This window comes from Natrix helvetica (genome assembly GCF_964273705.1).
Source record: "Natrix helvetica genome assembly, chromosome: Z".
NCBI classification, from domain to species: Eukaryota; Metazoa; Chordata; class Lepidosauria; order Squamata; family Natricidae; genus Natrix; species Natrix helvetica.
In genome coordinates, this window is record NC_138554.1 from 142,287,496 (window position 1) to 142,309,300 (window position 21,805).

A 21,805-nucleotide genomic window follows, 5' to 3' on the forward strand; every position below is an offset into this window, starting at 1 on the left:
TGTGACCTCTGAAGAACCAAAGTCAGATTCGTGGCCGAGTCTCCCTGAGCCAGAGTTGATATTCAACCAGTTAGGACTAGTTCGGGTGAACCGGTACTGGAAATTTTAACTGGTTTGCCAAACCAGTAAATAATACATCTGGCTGGCCCTGCCCCCACCCGCCCCCTCGCCTCACCCACCCGCTTGCCCCACTTGCTTGCCACTAGACTGCTTGCACGCTCGCTGCTCGCCCACCTGCCTACTGGCTGCTCACCTTCTTGCCTGCTCACCACTCACACACACACACACACCCGCCCTACATATGTTCCCTTTGCCATGCGGCCCAGCTAATTGCCTCCCCTTGCCAGTCACCTCTGTGCCTTACCCACTCTGCTCAGCTCACCAAAGGTAAGCATGGCACCTGCTCGCCCTTCGTCTTCTGTCAGGGGCCTGGGCCCATGGATCCCGAGGCTGAGGAAAATCAGAGAATGATCAATATGGTCTTCATTGGTCAGTCTGCAGACAACAAAGTTGTTTTTGTTCGGTATAATTACAGACTGTGCAGTTATAGAGACTAACTTGATTCTGAATTTAACAACGGCAGCAAGATTGCTGGTGGCGCAGTACTGGAAGAAGGAAGAATTGCCTACTATTCAAGAATGGACATTAAAAGTAGTAAACTTAGCAGAGATGGCCGAAATCTCAGAATATCTGAAGGACCATTCAGATGAGAAATACAAGTTGGAATGAAGAAGATGGATTGACTATATTCAAAACAAATGTCGGACTAAGAAATTTCAATTAGCTTATGAGTGAAGAAGGAATGTTATAATCTATCCAAAGTTAGCTTAATAAAAGGGGAGTTAAAGCACAAGAGGAGGCAAGATGTTAAAGTTAGTTTGTTTATGTTAGCGTATGATTGTTAAATGTTTATACCATGTATTTTGCTCTGGGAGGTTGTGGGGAGGGAGGAGGGTTGTGGGGGGAGGGGAGGGGAAGGGGAAATATTTGTAAAATCTATTAAAACTCTTTAATAAAATATATATATATATTAAAACAGAAAAAAATAAAATTAAAAAAAACATTAGGGCCAAATGACAGAAGACAGAGGGGCCCCCCAGGAAAGGCAATCTCTGAACTTGTGGAGTTAGCATACAAAGTGTATACTAATCGGGCTCAAAACCTCAGAGAAGAAGGAACTTCAAAGGCCAAGAAGAAACACGTTTTTTTCTCACCCAGGCTCTTAGGCAGGAAGAGGGGGAGGCCAGGGGAACAACTGCCGGAAGAATTGTACGAGGAGGTAGTTTGTGGGGATCGGTAGTTAGGATGCCAGGCCTGGTCAGAGGAAGGGCACAAGGCCAAGGGCGCCCCCCACCCCACGCAGAGTCTAACCAATGCTTTCATTGTGGAGAGGAAGGCCATTGGAAGAATAAGAGTCACTTTCCCAACTCCCGATCCCTTGTTGGACGTGTTGCTTGATACCAGTTCAAGTAGATCTGTTGTAAATAAAATGTTAACAAAGCCAAGTGCTGTCAACCTCATAGTCATGGGAGCATCAGGGGTCATAGTGGCAGCTGCTGTCAGGCCTGCAGTTATATTCCTTCTTAGGATCTTTTAGGCCTGCCACACTCTCTATTATTTCACTATGCTGTTTCATTAGTGTAGTAGTTGGGAGGGGGGAATAGAAAGGAGTAGAATTGTGGAATGTGTTGTCATTCTTTTCTAGAAGCTCAAGGTCATCTTTTGTCTCCACACCTCTGCACCTGACTGGAACCAGCTGGGTGGAGATGCTAGCGTGGTTGAGGAAGATTGGGCCATGTGATGGATTTATGGGTGTGGGGATATAAGATCATGAACTTTCAAGTGGGTTGAATCCCAGGAAGCTTTTAGATTTGGGATTCCACAGTTTGTGCCAACTTGCCTGTCTTATTAAATTGGAACTTGAAGGATAGCTCTGCCTTGGACTCTGATTTAATTCTGCATGATATTTGGAATGTTGACAGCTGCTTTTCTTCAGCCTCTGGAAGGTAAAGTCAGTAAGACATTACACACACACACACACACACAGAGAGAGAGAGAGAGAGAGAGAGAGAGAGAGAGAGAGAGAGAGAGAGAGAGAGAGAGAGAGAGAGAGACAGAGACAGAGACAGAGACAGAGAGACAGAGAGAGAGAGAGAGAGACAGAGAGAGTTTCTCTGTGTGGAAGATTGTCCCGTTGCCTTACTGGGGTGGAACTTGTTAACTAAACTCCAGGCGACCGTGACCTTCAAGGATGGGGAAATCAGAATGAAACCTCATGGAGGCTGGTGGCTTTGTCAGTTGTCAAAATAGACCAGGTGCCCATAGAAGTCAGGCAGGCTGGGAAACCCTGGGTCTGGGCAGACGGGGGACCAGGAAAGGCAGTGTTCGTACAACCAGTGTCAATCCCTTTAAAACCAGGAAGCCCAATTGCAAACCTTGGACAATATGACATACGGAGAGAGGCAAGATGAGGACCAGAGCCGGTGGTGAAGACGTTCCTTCAGTGGGGGTTGATTAGACCCATTTCCTCACCTTGGGAGACTCCTGTCCTACCGGTCAAGAGGGCAGATGGCTTCTTGAGGTCTCCGTTGGGTGAATAACAAAACCACCACCTTGCATGCCGCCCTCCCTAATCCTTACACATCGTTGGGCCAAATCAACCCACCGGATGCTTAGTTCACCGTACTTGACTTGAAGGAGGCTTTCTTTGGCATCCCTCTGGCTGAGGAGTCACAGGCCACTTTCGCTTTTCAATGGAGGGACACTGAGACGGGGGTCACCTCCCAGCATACCCAGGACCCGACGGCCTCAGGGATTCAAAAGCAGCCCAACCATTTTTGGAAGGTGTTTGGCAGCTCATTTATATAAGCTTGAGTGGGTGAGAGAATATTCCCTGTTTCAATACATGTGGGATTTGCTGCCCCAAGCATCAGGGGACAATGTCTGCAGGGGACTGTGGCCTTGTTAAATTGGCTGGGGACCTGTGGCTGCGGTGTGGGGGCTGAAAAGGCGCAGAGGTGAAATTTCTGGGTTATGGTGTTTCACAAGGGCAACAGACTTTATTGGCCCCCAGAAGGGAAGCAATCTGTAGGATGAAACTACCTGAAAACAGATGGCAGTTGGGAGGATTTCCGGGGATGGCTGGCTTTTGAACCCCCAATTTTGGCCTCATGGCCAAACCTTTTTATGTGGCAAAATCGAGGAGAAATGACCGGGAGGTATTTGAATGGACACGGGAGTGCCGGAATGCTTTTCATGACATTAAGCGGGAGCTCACAAGATCTCCTGCCCTGGGACTGCCAAACTCATCCAAGCCCTTCACATTATTTGCCCATGAGAGAAAAGGCATTGCTGCTGGGGTCCTAACTCAAAAATTACCATATTTTTTGGAGTTTAAGACGCACAAAGATTTTGAAGAGGCAAATTTTAAAAAAAGGTTTTGCACTCTGTAGAACTCCTGAAAATGGCCCGTTTTCCCCCCAAAAAAGGGCATGAATAGCCTTTAGGAGGCTTATATCAAATCAAATCAAATTTTATTTGATTAGCCGCAACCCTCTCCCGAAGGACTCGGGGCGGCGTACAATCACAAGGATAAAATACACATAGGACACACATACATACGAAAAAACAAGGACAATTACATTTGTGCATGGAGGAGAGTAGACCTGCAAGTGAAAGACAATAAACACAGCTAAAAACACAGTTAAAACACAGTTTAAAATCCCCTAAATAAAATTGCTGAATTAAAAACCCCTCAGGAGCGTAACGAAGTTATGGTTGGGCCAGGCCAGATATTTGAAAAAGGTGGGTCTTGAGCTTAACACGGAAGGAGCGGAGGTCTGTAGTGGTCCTAATATCCGGGGGGAGGTCATTCCACAGGGCTGGGCCCGCCACAGAGAAGGCTCTGCTCCTAGGCGCCGCCCCATGGCATTGTCTAGTGGACGGCACCTGGAGAAGTCCCTCTCTGTGCGAGCGAATAGGTCGTAGGGATGTATGGGGCAGAATACGGTCCCGCAGGTAACTAGGTCCTGAGCCATGGAGCGCTTTAAAGATCGTAATCAAAACCTTGAAACGCACTCGATACACCACAGGAAGCCAGTGCAGCTCGCGCAGGTGTGGTGTCACATGGGAGTACCTGGTGCTCCCCATAATCACCCGCGCGGCCGCATTCTGGACCAACTGTAGTCTCCGAGTGCATTTCAAGGGAAGCCCCATGTAGAGAGCGTTACAGTAGTCCAGGCGAGACGTCACCAGTGCATGGGTGACTGTGCGTAGAGCGTCCCGGTCCAATAGGGGGCGCAATTGGCGCACCAGGCGAACCTGATGGAACGCCCCCCTGGCCACGGCTGTCACATGTTCATCCATGGACAGCTTGGCATCCAGGAGGACGCCCAAATTGCGCGCCCGCTCCACGGGGGCGAGTTGAATGCCCCCAATGGCCAGAGATGGAATTATCTGGTTGAACCGGGGAGCCGGAACCCACAGCCACTCCGTCTTGGAAGGGTTGAGCCTGAGTCGGTTGTCATCCATCCAGACCCGTACGGCTTCCACACACCGGGACATCACTTCGACGGCCTCGTTGGGGTGGTTCGGGGTGGAAATGTACAGCTGAGTATCATCAGCGTACAGGTGGTATCCCACCCCAAAACCACGGATGATCTCACCCAGCGGCTTCATGTATGTGTTGAACAGGAGTGGCGAGAGGACCGACCCCTGTGGCACCCCACAGATGAGGGGGCTTAGGGTCGACCTCTGCTCTCCTGCCAACACACGTTGCGTCCTGCCGGAGAGGTAGGAGCCGAACCACCGCAAAACGGTGCCCCGGATCCCCAACCCCTCCAGTCGGTGCAACAGGATACCATGGTCGATGGTATCAAAAGCCGCCGAGAGGTCTAATAGGACCAGGATAGAGGAACAGCCCCTATCTCTGGCCCTCCAGAGATCATCTACCAACGCGACCAAGTCCGTCTCAGTGCTGTGCCCAGGGCGAAAGCCAGACTGGCGCGGGTCTAGATAATCATTCTCCTCCACATGTCGTGGAAACTGAGAAGCCACCACACTCTCCACAACCTTCGCCAAAAAGGGAAGGTTGGAGACAGGACGATAATTGACCAGCTCCATAGGGTCCAGGGAAGGCTTCTTGAACAAGGGTCTCACCACCGCCTCTTTCAAGGCGGCCGGGAGAGACCCCTCACCCAACGAAGCGTTCACTAGGTCCAGGAGCCAGTCGCGTGTAACCTCCCAGGATGCCAGTACAAGCCAGGAGGGACACGGGTCCAACAAACATGTGGTAGGTCGTAGTCGCCCACGCAATCTGTCCAAATCCTCGCTGACAACCAAGTCAAACTCCTCCCAAAAAGGTTTCTCAAGACTCGCCACTGGCGTCTCGACTGGGCCACTGAAGGGGACCCAATCCTTCCGGATTTGAGCGACTTTATCCTGCAGGTATTTCCCAAACTCCTCTGCCCTTATAGAGTGCTCCTGGGGGCTGGGGGGGGAGCAAAATTGAGCAAACACCTGGCCCATTTGTCGCTCATTTCTGACCTCATTTTTGCCCTCCCCAGCCCCCAGGAGGCCTCCTAAAGTCTATGCACAGCCATTTTGGTGAAGGGGGTGGGGTTTCGGGAAGCAAGAAATCCTGGACTTAGTGTATAAGACACACCCAGATTTGCATCCTCTTTTTTGAGGGAAAAAGGTGCATCTTATAGTCCGAAAAATATGGTAGGTTCCTGGCCCAGACCAGTGGCTTACTTCAGCAAGCAGATTGACCCCGTGGCCTTGGGCTGGCCAGCATGTCTGAGGGCCATGGCAGGCATGGCACTCTTAGTGGAAGAAGCCCAGAAGCTGACTCTGGGTCAAGAACTGACAGTCAAGGTCCCACATGGGGTCAAGGAGGTCATGGAAGTGGAAGGAGCATGTTGGATGACCGGTGGCAGACAGGCTAAATATCAGACTATTTCATTGGATGACAAACTTCTAAAGTTATTCAGTGGTCACACCCTGAGAGGTAGTTGAATCCGGACCCCTCCCCCCAAGCACAGCTGGCTGAGGTCAATATCAAGGGCCCCCCAGTTGGCCAAAGTGAAGAGGGTTAATGCCTACACAGACAGTAAATATGCATTTGGAGCTTTACATGCGCGGGGGGCTCTTTGGAAAGAAAGGGGGATGCTCACTGCCCGGGGTGGGTGGGTGGGCAATCAAAGATGGGTCCCAGATTGTAGAATGACTGGAAGACAAGGGGAGAGATGGCCTGTTTTGCGTTGGTTTCTTTCCTGGCCTTTTTATCCACAATCACATGACCTCCAGGCAGCACAGTTGCCCGAGTTACGTTTCACTTTCGCTTTCCTGCTGATTGGATGTGTTCGCTTTCTCAGTGCCTGGGATTGGGAAGTGGAGAGGAGGGGGAGGCGTGTGGAGGTTGGGGATCCAGTTACGGTTGCAGGTGGTCCTCAGCAGAGGTGGCATTCTGCCGGTTCACCCCAGTTCGGGCAAACCTGTAGAGGCTCTGCTCACCTACCCAGACACTCTGCGCATGTGGATGTGGGCGTGCTCGCTCGGGGTTCTGAACCGGTAGTGAAGGCAAGAAAATTTCATGGTTGGTCCCCAGGCAGGGGATGCACTCAGGGAGAACAAGCAGAGCAGAAGATTTGCCAATTGTTAGATTTGGAAAATCTCAGAACTGGAAGGGTCTTTTGAGGCCATCTAGTCCAGCCCCTGCTCAGATCAATCGCCCACCTAGAGCCTCACAGATCTTCTCTGGGTCTTCTCTTGGACTTCTCAAGGTCAACGTGTCTCCTGCTCTCCAACCTCTTTTAAGGTTAGGAACCTGTTCTAAGAGTTGAACTACCTTCAAAATCCAATCAACGCAATTGGCATCTGCCTTTCTGGGACATGGCTGCCCACCTGATTGGGCAAATCTGCTCTCTGTTTGGGGGAGGGGGATCTCCTGGCCTCAAATCCTACAGATCCACTGCCCAAGTTACCAAATTTGCAGATGATACTAAGCTGGCAGGAATAGCCAACACCCTAGAAGACAGGCTCATGATCCAAATGGATCTCAACAGACTTGAACCCTGGGCCCTAACTAACAAAATGAAATTCAATGTAGAGAAAAGTAAAGTCCTACTCTTAGGAAAGAAAAACCAAAATTACACATATAAAGTGGGTGAAACCAGGCTTCATAGCAGTGACTGTCAGAGGGATCTTGCAGTCTTTGTGGAGCTAAATAGGAGCCAGCCGTGTGCAGCAACAGCCAAAAAAGCCAATGCAATCTTCAGTTGCATTAACAGAGGGATAAAATCAAGATCAAGTGAGGTACTAATACCACTATGTAAAGCCTTAGTAAGACCACACTTACTGCATCCAGTTTTGGTCACCACACTATAAAAGAGATGTTGAGACTCTAGAAAAAGTGCAGAGAAGAGCAACCAGGATGATTGGGGGACTGGAGACTAAAACATAACGATGGACAGTTACAGGAACTGGGCATGGCTGGTCTAGTGAAGAGAAGGATCAGGGGAGACAAGATAGCAGTCTTCAAATATTTGAGGGGCTGCCACAGAGAGGAGATGGGGTCAAGCTATTTTCCAAAGGTCAGACAAGGAATAATGGATGGAAACTGAACAAGGAGAGATTCAACCAGGCCTCACCCTTCTGGACGCTCAGGGAAAGCCTTCAGAGCCTGGAGAGGGCAAAAATCCCCCGCACATGATGCAGGAGGCTAGGTAGGCCATGCCCACCATGGCCACATACTCTGAGTAATGGGCAGAGAACCGGTTGCTAACATTTTTCAATCCCACAGAAATGGCCTCTGTCCTGAGTCCATATTGACTACTGGAAAGTGTTGTAGAGGAGCACAGAGACGGCGTCACACAAAATACGTGGCAGCTGTTAAGAAAACGTGGATTCATCCCAGGAAAACAGGAAGGGGTGAGAAAGAACCTCAAGGCCGTCCTGTCTTGATGCTCTTTGGTGTCAGAGGGAGTGAAGGGGAGACGCCTTCAAGACTCTGCTACTATAATCCACATCAGGAAACTTGAGTTCTAATATTTCTTGTGTTGGTGGATTCCCAGCCTGATATACCTCAAAGGATTGACAGATGGGAAAGCCCCAAGGAGTCTCTGCTCCTGAAGGGACCTGGGTCCGGGATGGAAGAGAATTAGGCTATGGGGCCAGTTGATACTGGAGGGGGTGGATTTTCTCATGTGCTTGAAGTCTCCTCATATCTGAGAGGAGAAACCAGGTTCTCTAAGAGAAGGAATTGGCTCAGGGAGACTCAGCCATGAATCTCTGACTTGGGTTCCTCACAGGTCACATGGTGAGGGCTGGATTGGAACACAGAACAAAAGGACTCAACATTCAGACTGACGAACCCAACCAAAGCAAACGTGGTTGAGACTATCGAATCTCGGAATGCAAAATTTGATTGAGTACATCATACCGGAAAAGATGAGGGCAAAGCAAGATCTAGCTAATTCCCCCCCAGAGTCACATAGTTGAAGTTCAGGTTCTCCCTCCCCCTACTGGACCAGGTCACATTGTCCAATGGAGTCTCCTGGTATTGTTGTGAGAAAGTCTGGTAAACACCTGCTGAAGTGTCCTTGGCTCCCACAGTGGGCGTATTTATTTGTTTGTTTATTTATTTATTATTTATTTATTTATTTATTTATACATTTTTCTTTAACATACGTAGGTATTTAATAAACAGTGTATTGTCTGGGTCATTTTACATATACATAATAATAGTAATAATAATATTGCTTCCTTGTATGTAATAACATTCTTCCAACTTCTACTTTCTACTTTTATTATCTAACCATTGATAAAAGAAATCCCACGTTAAAAAATATTCTGTATCCTTTATCTTTAATGTTAACCTATCTATTTCTGCACAATCTCATATTTTTCTGATTATATTATCATCTGAAGGAATTGCCTCATTTCACCCAATGTTGGGCAAACACAATTCTCGTTGCCGTCAAAACATGCATCATCAAATACATATTCCCTTTATTATATTTTTCTGGCAAAATGCTTAAGAAGAATATTTCTGGCTTTAATATGTTGCTTTGCAATTTTCTCTAGCCATGAATGTCTTTTCATCCAAAACCCTTTTTGCCTTAGGGCAGGTACACCACATATGGTAATATGAACCCTTTGTATCTGGTTTCATTTCCAACATTTGGGGGACCTGTTTTTCAACTTCTTTGCTAGCCTTGCCAGGGGCAAATGCCACCTGTAGAACATTTCATACAGGCTGTCCTTGTATGTAGTTGCCATTGTCCATTTAGAGTTTCTACCCCAAAGTTTTTGCCATTTTTCTAATTCCATAGTATACCCCCCAAAACAATTGCCCAGGTTATCATTGTTTCTTTCACTTGTTCATCTTCCATTTTAAGGCTTCATAAATAGCTATATATTTTCTTTATTAACTTTTCATCCAGACCTAATAGTATCTGATCAAGTATTGTTGGCTCTTTATAGAAACCAGATCTCTTTACATCTTTTACACATCTTGAGTGTATTTGCAAGTGTGTCCACTGTGCCAGGTCCACCCGGATTGGGAGGGGCTTCAAAATGTTTAGCAAGGGGTTCTCTGCCCGGTTGCAAGCTGGGCGTAGCCATGGTGGGCGTGGCCTAGTCAGTCCCCTGAACCACAGTGGGGGGAGGGGTGTGTTTGCCCTCTTTGGGCTATAGAGCAGTGGTGACATTAAAAAAAATTATTTCCAGTTCTGTGGGCTTGGCTTGGTGGGTGTGGTGTTGCTCGGTGGGCGTGGCAGGGGAAGGATACTGCAAAATCTCCATTCCCACCCTACTTTGGGGACAGCCAGAGGTGGCATTTGCCGGTTCATCGAACTACCGTATTTTTCGGAGTATGAGACGCACCAAGATTTTGAAGAGGCAAATTTAAAAAAAAGGTTTTGCACACTGCAGACCTCCCAAAAACTGCCTGGTTTTTTTTTGTTTTTTTGTTTTTTTTGCGAAAATGGGCCCGTTTTTGTCAAACAAAAAGGGCATACATAGATTTAGGAGGCTTATATATTGTTCCTGGTGGCTGGGGGGCAAAACCAAGCAAAAATTGGCATGTTTTTTACTCATTTCTGCCCTCCGCAGCCCCCAGGAGCGGACTGGAAGCCTCCTGAAGGCTATGCACTGCCATTTTGGTGAAGGGGGCGGGGTTTCAGGAGGCCAAAAATGCTGTATTCAGTGTATAAGACTCAGATTTTCACCCTGTTTTTTGAGGGGAAAGGGTGCGTTTTATACTCTGAAAATATGGTACTCAAAATTCTCACTACCGGTTCTCCAGAACCTGCTAGATTTCACCCCTGCTACAGGCGCTTTTTCTGAGCATCCAGAAGGATGAAAACGGCCTCCCTGGGGCCCCTTCCGGCCTTCCTGAACTTCTGGTGGGCCTGTTTTTTGCCCTCCCGGAGCCTCCGTGCATGCCCTGCACTTACCTGCATCCAAAATGGGCCGTGTGGGGACTCCTGGGAGGGGAGGGGTGGGGAGGGTGGGGCCAGCCAGGAGTGGGATTTGGGGGTTCTCCAAACTGCACAGAATCTTAGCTAGAGGTTCTTCTGAACCCCTGCAAACCCCCAGCAGCCCACCCCTGATTCGGCAATTCCTGTTTAGTTTTAAGTTCCCCTTTTTCATTTAAAATATCTTTATATGTTACAATTTTTCCCAAGCTTATCACCATCGGATGTATCAGTGCTTCCATTGTTGAAAGGCTGGTATTTTCATATAATGTTTGGCTTTAACTTTTTCCCATACTAGGAGTAAAGTATTCCTTACATCATGTCTTTGAAAGTATCTATAGATACTCACGGCTGGCATCCTGATGTCTGAAACCTCAATTCTATCCCCCCCCGGCCAATAATTCGTTGGGAGCTGAGAAGCGATAATAGTTGCGAGAGCAAAATCGCCTTTTGAAGCTTGAGAGTGGCCTTTGGCAGAGCTGCCACCTCGGGAGCAGAGGCTCAATTAGAGAGACTTTCTCGTCTCTGATGAAAAAGGAAACAATAAGAAATCGTGTCTTTTGTTGACTTTCATCATGTCTTCTGTGTAACAAGGAGCATTTCTGTTCTTGCGCACCAGATCGTCAATCATGGACATCAGTTCGGCCACCTGAGCCTCTCGTTCTGCCCCTTCAGCCTCGTTGTTGAAAACCAATATTCGGTTCCCACATTCAGCAACATATTTCCTCAGTTTTTTATCTCTGGAAGATATAAAATTTTCTAGAGATCGACCTTCCAGGCCCTCTTTACAGGTGAACAAGAGGATTGTGTAATCATTGGCTTTAGGGCCAAAAACCTCTTTGATCAGCTGAGCCACGTAGATCTCCTGGGAGCAACGCAAAGGATGAGTCACCTGCAGAATGACGTGGGGACCCGGGGAGCAAAACCTCACACTCTTGCTCACTTCTGCAGCAGTATCCTTGTCTGGACGATGGGTATGGGAAAAGCCAGGCGTATCAACAACCACAACCTTCCTGCCCTTCAGCTGCGTCTCCTCCTTCTGGCATGCTTCTGTTACTGACCGAGATGACAGCCCAAACTCAAAGACTTTGCTTCCCAGGATTGTGTTTCCTGTCGCACTTTTCCCATTTCCCCATTTGCCCACCAGGACGATCCTCCGTTCAGGCCCTGCAACCCAAAGGGGAGAGGAGAGAAGAAGGGGACTGGTCAGCAGTGTATGGCCATCATAGCTTCTCCCTCCACCCAGGACAGTAACTTCCACCCCCTCCACCCATCTACCTCCAGGGGCCAAGTCTTTACCTCGAATGCTTCCCGGCATCTCCAGACCAGTCGCACAGCACAAAATCCGAGATTTCTGCATGAAAAACAAAACCAAATCAGCCAAAGGAGAGGCCGCTTGCAGGGAGGTTGACAAGAACTCCCTTCCCTCAGAAGATACAGGGAGGAATTGTGTTACGTTTGTAAAAGAGAGCAACATACGTAACGCTCCACCCATTGGTCAAATTTCCATTTCTTTTTTTTTATTTTATTTTCACAATACTGGCTTGGATGGTTTTTTTTTTTTCCTTTTGTTTCATTTTAGAGTCTTGTTTCTTTTAAGCTTGGAATATAAAAAGGATATAAAAGGAATATAAAGAGAGCAGTAACATCAGAGGGAAAAGAAGTTACACTGCCACTTGGAGATTGGAGGCTGAGTTCTGGAAATATTTTTCTCTCTTTTTTTTATCATTTTGACCTTGCACTTCAAAGGTTTTAGCTTGCAAAGAGATAAGATGGGTTGTTTATGCAGGTGCCCTTTGGATGTCTCTTTGGCAGCGAGAGAGAAGTGAAAAACAAAGCTTTGTTTTCCAACTAGAGTGGCAGTGTTTATAAATTGGACAATGACACAATACCAAGAAGAAACATAACATAACATAACATTACAACAGATTATGTTTGAAATTCAAAAATTATTAGAAACATCAGAGAGAATTGAGAAGAAATTGGAAAATATAGATGGTAATATAGCAAAATTTGATGAAATTGAAGATAGCCAGATAATGGGAAAAGTGGAGGTTAGAGTCTCAAAACCCAAGGGAAAAATGAACAAAGAGGCAAGATAACTGTGGATATTGACAGTGATCTGAGTGTGGTTGGAAATGGAAAGAATGGAACATGGAAAGGGAAGAGAGATGGAAATTTCAGATTTCAAGGTATAGAAGGAGAAACAAGAGAAGAGTTGATTGATGTAAGGAGAGGAACTTTGACAAAAGCACTACTGATAACCAAAGATAAGCTGATTAAAGAAGCTGATGGAGGGTTTCGAGAATTTATAAGACATGCAACAAGCAACAAGGTGCGAAGAGAAGTCCACACAAAGTTGATTAAGGAAATAACCTGAAGATTAATCCCACATAAGGCAAAAGAAGACTGTACTACGACTACTGGAAAGACACAGGTTGAGATATGAAAACTATTAACAAAATACTAGTTAAATAGTTAAAATTAGAGCATTATGTTAAAAATGAAGTGATGATGGATATAGCTAGATAGATAATTGATAATGATATAATGTATACATATATATTGGTTCGACAAGAGGATATTTGGTATAAATTTTAAATGATGACCATGAAAGGAGGTTTTGAAAGTTAGTTATGTATGAAAGCCTACAATATTGAAATTGGATATAAATTGTAAACAGTGATTAAGAAAGGAAGTTTAGAAACTTTGTTATCAAACATAATTAATTTTTATTTAGAACGTTTCACAAAGATAGAATGTTGTTGGATGATATTGAAAATAGACAATGGAATGCCATTATGTGGTTTTGCTTTGAATTTTGGAATATTTGTTATAAAGGGATGTTAAAACAACTATAGTCATATGAAGGATGAGGTATGATGATAGTAATATATATATATACATATATTTGATGTAAAATATATAATTTGATATGGATTTTAGGTGATGACTGTGGAAGGGATGCACGAAAGTTCTTTGTAACCAATTGACACACTTTTTATAATTTGTAATGGAATATGTTTTTATGGTGTTTGTTGTGTCTTGTTTGTTTGTGTTTAGTCAAAAAAATAAAAAATTATATATAAAAAAAGAGGGAGTTACCAGGAAGCCAGCTGCTTTTTTTTCTCATGTATCCAACTGAAAATAAAGAGCTGTTTTGGCTATTGACACATCCTGCCTCTTCCCTCAGCCAACTCTTTAACACTGGCGATGAAGGTGGGATACTGAAGAGATCAAAGGACAATGGACTGACCATCTGTGTGGCATCAGCTGCCAATTTCGCAGCACACAGCAGCCTGCACCGGCCATTCCAAGATGATCCACCAGCACGTTCGAGCCTAATACTGAGGAATGGTCTTCCTATATGGGTCATTTTCAAATGTTTATGGAGGCAAATAATCTTCAAGATCAATTGGACAATAGGAAAAGGGCACTTTTCCTAAGTTATTGTGGACCGTGAATTTACAAGATGGCTAAATCCTTAGCAGCACCAATCTATATAGAAACCGTATCATGGACAACTCTCCAGAAGATATTAAAAGATCATTATGTCCCCTAAGCATTGCTACTCATTAGCAGGCACGAGATTTACCACAGATGCCAACAGGAGGAGAGACAACCAATGATTTCGTTGCAAACCTGAGGGAAATTGCATCCAAATGTCATCAATTCAGAAGAAATGATGCGGGATAGGCTCATTCTGGATATGAGGAATCGGCCCCTACAAAAACGACTGGTGGAAAGGGTTATCATGTTTCAAGCCACCCTAGACAAAGCACGGACAGCAAAATCCTCTGATAAATCCACAGCAACCATCAGGAAATCAAGTAGTGTCCGTTTGGCATGCAGAGCGGCTGCTGGGCAACAAGAGAACACAGGATCCAAAGAAACCACCAATGGGGAAGATGAAATTCATCGCATAAATTCCGAAAGGAAGGTAGGACATTTGGAAGTGGGGAATAAACAATTCTGGTGTGCCGGGTATGTGGGAAACCCTCACAGGTCGGCATGTAAGTTTAAAGATGCCACATGCCAGTGATGCCAACGGAAGGGACACATAGCAGAGGCTTGCCAAGCAATACAGCCATGTTCCTTCCACCAGAGATACCCAGTTTCCACAACATGGCTGTTTGCCCCACAACCAGGGTTCTGAAAGGCACCGAGGTGGCGGGATCACTGAAGAGAGAGCCACTACCCAGAAACAAGGGAGATCCACCAGACAACCATGGGGAATTCTGATGATTGTACTGCAGAGAAATTCCATCTTACGATCCACATTGAGGGATCCCCATGTAACATGGAAGTGGACACTGGATCAGTCTTCACCATCATGTCCTGGAAGAAAATTAAGGAACTAACCCCACAAATGGAGAAGAAACACCTAAAGCCACAGTGAATATTAAATGACTACCAAGAGAAAGGGATTCCCATTCTTGGAAGAGCATCAGTCCAAGCAAAATTTAAAGAGTTCAGTGGACCATTGCAGCTGACATTGTGGATAGCAACCGATCCAGCCTGTTGTGGGTAGAATGGTTCAGACCCCTGGGGTTGGGAATGACCAGCATCCATGCTGTACAAGGAGGCGACTTTGAGAAGCTGCTAACCGAATTTGGGGATGTCTTTGATGGGAGTCTAGGCAAGTATAAGGGAACCTCTATCTCTTTCAATCTAGACCCCAATGTTACCCGTATCAGAATAAAGCTATGAAGGGTTCCTTTTGATCTCCGGCCCAAAATAGATGAACAATGAGACAAACTAATTGCCCAAGGGGTTTTGGAGCCGGTTGATTACGCTCAGTGGGAGACACGGATCGTCATGCCAATCAAGCCAGATGGCTCAATCTGCATCTGTGTGGACTATAAATGCACAATAACTAAGGCATTGCAACAGAGTGCTTATCCTGTGCCTGTTGTGCAGCATTTGTTGAATTGTTTTGGAAAAAGGCAAAACTTTTGTCAAAATTGACCTAGCCCAGGCATATCAACAATTGCCTGTGGATGATGCCACTGCAGAGGCACAGATCATTGTAACCCATAGAGAAGCATTTAAATGCTGCCGATTGCAATTCAGGGTGAACGTGGCGCCTGGACTGTTCCAAAGCATAATAGAACGCCTCCTCCTCGGCATTCCCGGGGTGGTGCCCTACTTTGACAATGTTCTCATGTCCACAAACAACAAGAACAATTAATTCATCGGTTAAGGATAGTTCTAAGTCAGTTTCAAGAAGTCGGATTTAACGTTAAAAAAAGAAAAATGCCAGAGTGTCCCACAAGTCGAATTTTTAGGACATTTAATTGATGTGTCGGGCATTCACCCTACCAATAGCAAACTCAAAGCTATTAAGGAAGCCCCTACCCCAAAGAATCAAACAGACTTCCAGGCATTCCTAGGTCTTTTAAACTTTTACAGCATTTCCTGCCACAGAAGGTGACCGTTGCCGAACCACTACATAGATTACTCGATAAAAAAGCAAACTGGACCTGGGGACACAAAGAAGCATCTGCATTCAGGGTGGTAAAAGAACTCTTAACCTCTAAAAGCATCCTGGTGCGATACACTGAGACTCTCCCCCTTATATTAACATGCAACGCCTTCCCATTTGGCATAGGAGCTGTCCTCAGCCATCGGATGCCAAATGGCAATGAAGCACCAATTGCTTTTTATTCTAAAACACTATCTAAAAGTTGAGTGGACCAACCAATCCCAAACATACTGTCTCCATGTATGACAGGCAGCCTACCTCTTCCTGGCAGCCTACCAATACCGCCTGCTCCATGTCCAGGAAAGCCACCCACCACACCAGTGGCCTCAGCTGGTGCCCACTGTCAGGCCTCATTGAAGACCCAGCCCAAGTCACACCCATCCTCATGATTGATGATTTGGACACTCGCCCTGTCACATCAGTTGAGATCGCGAGACATTCAGCCAAAGACAAAACTTTGGCATGAATTTTGAACTGGGGGTGGAGAGGGTGGCCGGAGGAATCAGTGGGGAGGGAGTTCAAACCGTTTAAGACTTGTCAACTTGAATTGTCTGGTGAGAGAGAGTCGTGATACCACTATACATGAGGGAACTGGTTATTAGAAGGAGTCACCCAGGCATCTTCAAAATGAAGGCATTAGCCAAGAGTTCTTTTTGATGGCCGGGCATGGATAAGGACATAGAGGAATGGATTGCTATATGCCGGCCTTGCCAGGAGTCCAGGTCAGCTCCACCCAAGGCACCCACACAGGAATGGGAAACCCCAGAATCCCCATGGTCCAGGATACACATTGACTTTGCAGGACCAGTACAGGGCTAAACATTCCTCATAGTGGTAGACACGTATTCAAAGTGGCTTGAAGTGATAATCATGTCCACTACCACAGCAGAAGCGGTCATTAAAGTGTTACAGAGATTATTCACAACCCATTGTTTTCCAGACATATGGACAATGGGCCCCAATTCACCCTAAATACATTTGAAATATTCTTAGCGCGGCAAGGAATCCGACATGCATTGTCAGCACTGTTTCATCCAGCCACTAATGGCCAAGCAGAACGAATGTTTAGATCAACAAAAGAGGCGCTGGACCAAAGGGGCCCCAGGGAACTGTCCAGGTAACATTGATACATTTCTACTGGCACAACTCATAGCCCCTAATGCCACCACAAACCGTAGCCCAGCAGAGTTACTAATGGGCGGTAAACTAAGATCCCAACTGGACAGGTTGCATCCCAGCTGAGACACCACCTGACTCAATAATCCACCACAGGTATGGGGTGGGGGACTTAGAGGTATGGGGTGGGGGACTTAGAGGTATGGGGTGGGGGACTTAGAGGTATGGGGTGGGGGGCTTAGAGGTATGGGGTGGGGGACTTAGAGGTATGGGGTGGGGGACTTAGAGTTATGGGGTGGGGGACTTTGAGGTATGGGGTGGGGGGCTTAGAGGTATGGGGTGGGGGGCTTAGAGGTATGGGGTGGGGGACTTAGAGGTATGGGGTGGGGGGCTTAGAGGTATGGGGTGGGGGACTTAGAGGTATGGGGTGGGGGACTTAGAGGTATGGGGTGGGGGACTTAGAGGTATGGGGTGGGAGACTTAGAGGTATGGGGTGGGGGACTTAGAGGTATGGGGTGGGGGACTTAGAGGTATGGGGTGGGGGGCTTAGAGGTATGGGGTGGGGGACTTAGAGGTATGGGGTGGGGGACTTAGAGGTATGGGGTGGGGGACTTAGAGGTATGGGGTGGGGGACTTAGAGGTATGGGGTGGGGGACTTAGAGGTATGGGGTGGAGGACTTAGAGGTATGGGTGGGGGACTTAGAGGTATGGGGTGGGGGACTTAGAGGTATGGGGTGGGGGACTTAGAGGTATGGGTGGGGGACTTAGAGGTATGGGGTGGGGGACTTAGAGGTATGGGGTGGGGGACTTAGAGGTATGGGGTGGGGGACCTAGAGGTATGGGGTGGGGGACTTAGAGGTATGGGGTGGGGGAATTAGAGGTATGGGGTGGGGGACTTAGTCTATGTCCGAAGTTATACTGCGGGAGAAACCTGGGTTCTGACAAAAATAGTCAATGAAACTGGGCCCTGATCATACCGAGTGGAATTAGATTACGGTACGGCCTGGAGGAGGCTTATTGACCATCTCTGGGGATGCTGGGGACACTCTATCCTAAAACAAAAGGGGGACAAACCAGCACTAACAATTGCAGGCCCTACCTCAAACTCAGAAAGTTCAGAAGGTTCGGAAAACCAAAGCAGAAACACACTGACACTAATCTCAAGTCCACAGCAGGCACGCACACACTCACCCAAAGAAGCAAGCATCCAGCAAAAGGTTCTCAGGGACCAGTCCCAGTGGAGTCGACCACGCCCCATAGCGAGTTGCAGACCATTCCTCTGGCCGACTCCGGAGAGGCAGCAGACCTGACTGTTCAGACCACCGCTGGTCAAGCAAATGAACCACGCAGGTCGAGTCGCACACTCCAAAGACCCACCTACTTGCGAGAGTAGGGAAGTTAAGCATGATGATTGGTCAGCGCTCCTTCCAGGAGGGGAGGGGTGTTATGTAGGTAAAAAAGAGTAACATACGTAACATTCCCCCCATTGGTCCAATTTCCAAGTGGGAAACAGCTCCCTTTCAAAGAGGGAGCTACCAGGAAGCGAGCTGCTTTTTCTCTCGTGTATCTGACTGAAAATAAAGAACTGTTTTGGCTATTGACGCGACCTGCCTCTTCCCGCAGCCCACTCTTTAACAAATTGGAGGGGGCTAAGAAGGGGCACCCCCTCCTCACTGCCCTCAAGACTGACCCATCTGATCCTTTCCCCCCATGCCACCCTCTTTTCTATGCAGCCCTTTAATTCTTGGGACCCTGTACTTTGGGGGTTTCAGGAAGAGGGGGGGGGTTGATATCAGAAGTGGCTGGCAGCTCCCCATAGCCAGCTCCGTGCTTGATGGGATCCTGTTCTCTTGGACTTTAGCTGCTCGTGTTGCAGCTCCAGATAATCTTCCTCTAGGTTCCCCCATGGCAGGAACCCCCCCTGCCCCATGGCTCTTCTCCCTGAGTGGGGAGCGGGGGACTTTGGGGGTCTTCCTGTCTAACCCCCTGCTCAAGCAGAAGCAGCTATATCATTTCGCACAAGTGGCTGTTCAGTCTTTTCTAAAAAATCTCCAGAGATGGAGTACCTACAACTGGTATCAGGCTATTCTTCTCGTACCTCCTCCTCCTTTCCCCTCCTCCTCCTCCTCCTCCTCCCCCTCTCAAGTTACCTCAGCAAGCCTCCCCATAGGACATATGCAAGTGATTGCCTCGCTCCATTGACCGAGCCCCACTGGAGTTACAGCTGCACATCGGAATTGGTACTGAAGATTTAGGTGGACATCTTCCACGGTGAATTGATCGTTAGGGTTTTTTGCAACGAGACTTTTCCAATTATCTTCTGCAATCCGATATTCCACCTAGTAACTGGAGACTGAAGGCTTCCTGATGGCTGCCGGATCAATACTGATCTGGAAACTATTTGGGTGCAATTGCTCAATCTTAGGAGGGGGAGGTCTTCTTAGAGCAGCTTCCAGCTCCTGTTGTTTCTTGAGGATCTCCATGGTCAAGGTTAAACTCTTGGTCTCCACCATCGTTAATGAGTCTAAGAAATCCTTCAAGCTGTCAGTGTTTATTTTCCAGAACATTTCAAAAGCAGCATTGTGGCTTCCTCCGTATTCTCGAGGAGCAAAGAGGGCTGAATGGTTGAATCTGAAGTGCAGAGGGATTCCTGACTCATCCTGAGTACACAGCAGGTCAGCCTCCTTGAGGGCCTCAAGGACAGGTGGGGTCCCCCCATCCGCAAAGGTGATCAGGAGTTGCACATTATCCTTTACATCTTTTCCCAACATGGAGAGCATGGAATCAAAGATGCATTTCTGGGCATGAGTTGGAGGGGCAAGGAAGGCCTGGGCCACCAAGCAGATGGCATCAATACGGTCATTGACCCCTGGGGTGGAGAAAAACTCCAGGAGCTTATCATCAAAGAGTTTGTCTTGCTCTGTTTCTCTTGCACCTCCAAATCCTGGAGTGTCAATGATTGTGAGAGAATATAGGGAATTTGGAAGCCCTTCTGATGGTTCACCACGTAGGCTGTGACTTCAGACGTCCTGCTTCCAGCTTTGCTTTTCTGGGGGGTTTCATGAATGAGTTTGAATCTGAAATTGTCTTCCCACTGGATACCCAGGATATAATTGATCATCCCGTTGATCAGATTGGTTTTCCCACACCCTGATTCTCCCATCACCAGGATCACTCTGTTGGGCACTTCCGGGTCCCCCTTTCCAAGCTGGTACAAGAGAGAGGAGGTGGAGGCATCTGAGGGGACTTTCTCCAGAGGAAGGGCGAACACTAATGGCTGTCTTTCCTCCACCAGGGAGCTTTTCTGAAGGAACTGGCGAGCTATGTTGTCTGCATCTTCTTCCTCCAGTGATGTGGAGACCTCCACCTCCTCACTGGGGACACTCAGAGCTCCATTGTCACACACGGCTGACACCCGTATTCTGAATGCTGTCTGGGGCTGCAAACCTTCAATAGGGTAAAACTCTGTTTTTCTCCCAGTCCGTTTTTCAGTCCATTGGTCCTTCCCAACTCCAGCCTCCACCATTCTGTACTCCACCTTGTATTCCTTGACCACAACTCCTGAGGCAACAATGCTGGGACTCAACCAGGCCACAGAGATGACAGAAGATGCTGCAGTGACCATTCTCAATTTCTCAGGAGGGCTGGTGGGAAGGGTCTTTATGGGCAGGTTCAGGTCAATTCTTTTACCACAGCCTACCTTGCAACAAGCAGCATACTGCAATTGGTACTCTGTGTTTGGAGTCAGATCTTTCAGCAGGAACATCTCCCTGGCATCCTCTGTCCTCACAGTCTTCCAGTTTTCTTCCCCTGCAACCTTGTACTCTACCAGATAGCTGGAGATTGCAGCCTTTCCATATTCAGCTGGCTGAAACTTCAGCTGAATGCTGTCATGTCTCAGTTCACTGATCAGGAAAGGGAGAGGTTTTGAAGGTAACTCAAAGTTCTTGCTGACTAGCTCTCCATCTTCGTAAAGGTATATTGAGGCTCCTGGGGTGTCCACATCAGGGAGAGAGGCCACAACAAAGCGGACCTTCTCATTGGGTTGGTTGATACTGAAATAGTCCTTGATGGATTTGGCAGCTTGGCGAGCATTGCGGGTCCACTTTTTGTCCTCAAACCAGGCCATGTCTTCCTCCTGCCCAAGAGTGGATTTTGTGGCCTTAGCTGATTCTGCAAGAATTGCTCCTGAAGCCAGTCCTGTAAGCTCAACAGAAATGGCTCCTTTTTATTATTATTATTATTATTTATTTGAACTTGTTAGTCGCCCCCTCTCCCCACAGGGACTCGGGGCGACGTACAAAAGCAACAATCAAAACAGTATCATATAGAGGAGGTAAAAATAAATAAATACATTACAGTGCTTAGAAAAAGTTAAGACCCCAATAACATTAAAAATTTAAAAACTAAAATTAACAGTTAAAAAATGACCAAGGGGTGGAGAAGCTGTAGAGTTATGCCAGGCCGGCTAGTCGAAACAGGTAGGTCTTCAGTTTCATATGGAAGGAGCGGAGGTCGGTTCTTGTCCTAATGTCTGGGGGGAGGTCATTCCAAAGGGTAGGGCCCACCACAGAGAAGGCCCTACTCCTGGGCACCGCCCTCTGACACTCTCTGGAGGACGGCACCCAGAGGAGTCCCACTCTGTGTGAGCGAATGGGTCGCAGGGATGTATGGGGCAGGACACGATCCCGCAGATAACTAGGCCCTGTGCCATGGAGCGCTTTGA

The 21,805-nt window shown here is 47.3% G+C and overlaps 2 protein-coding genes across 2 annotated transcripts in view; one reads left to right on the top strand and one right to left on the bottom strand.

The window, feature by feature from the left end:
- LOC309401629 (uncharacterized protein) overlaps positions 1-21,805 on the top strand; it is a gene marked incomplete at its 3' end in the record, with an annotated part of 207,395 nt that overhangs the window by 78,007 nt on the left and 107,583 nt on the right. The gene's annotated exons all lie outside the window — the stretch shown is intronic.
- LOC309381816 (GTPase IMAP family member 9-like) lies at positions 10,984-16,344 on the bottom strand (the record flags this gene model as incomplete). The annotated part of the gene is made up of 3 exons (XM_081933100.1): positions 10,984-11,645; positions 11,757-11,832; positions 16,222-16,344. The coding sequence occupies 3 exons, from the start codon at positions 16,342-16,344 to the stop codon at positions 10,984-10,986; spliced, it is 861 nt and encodes a 286-aa protein (XP_081789226.1).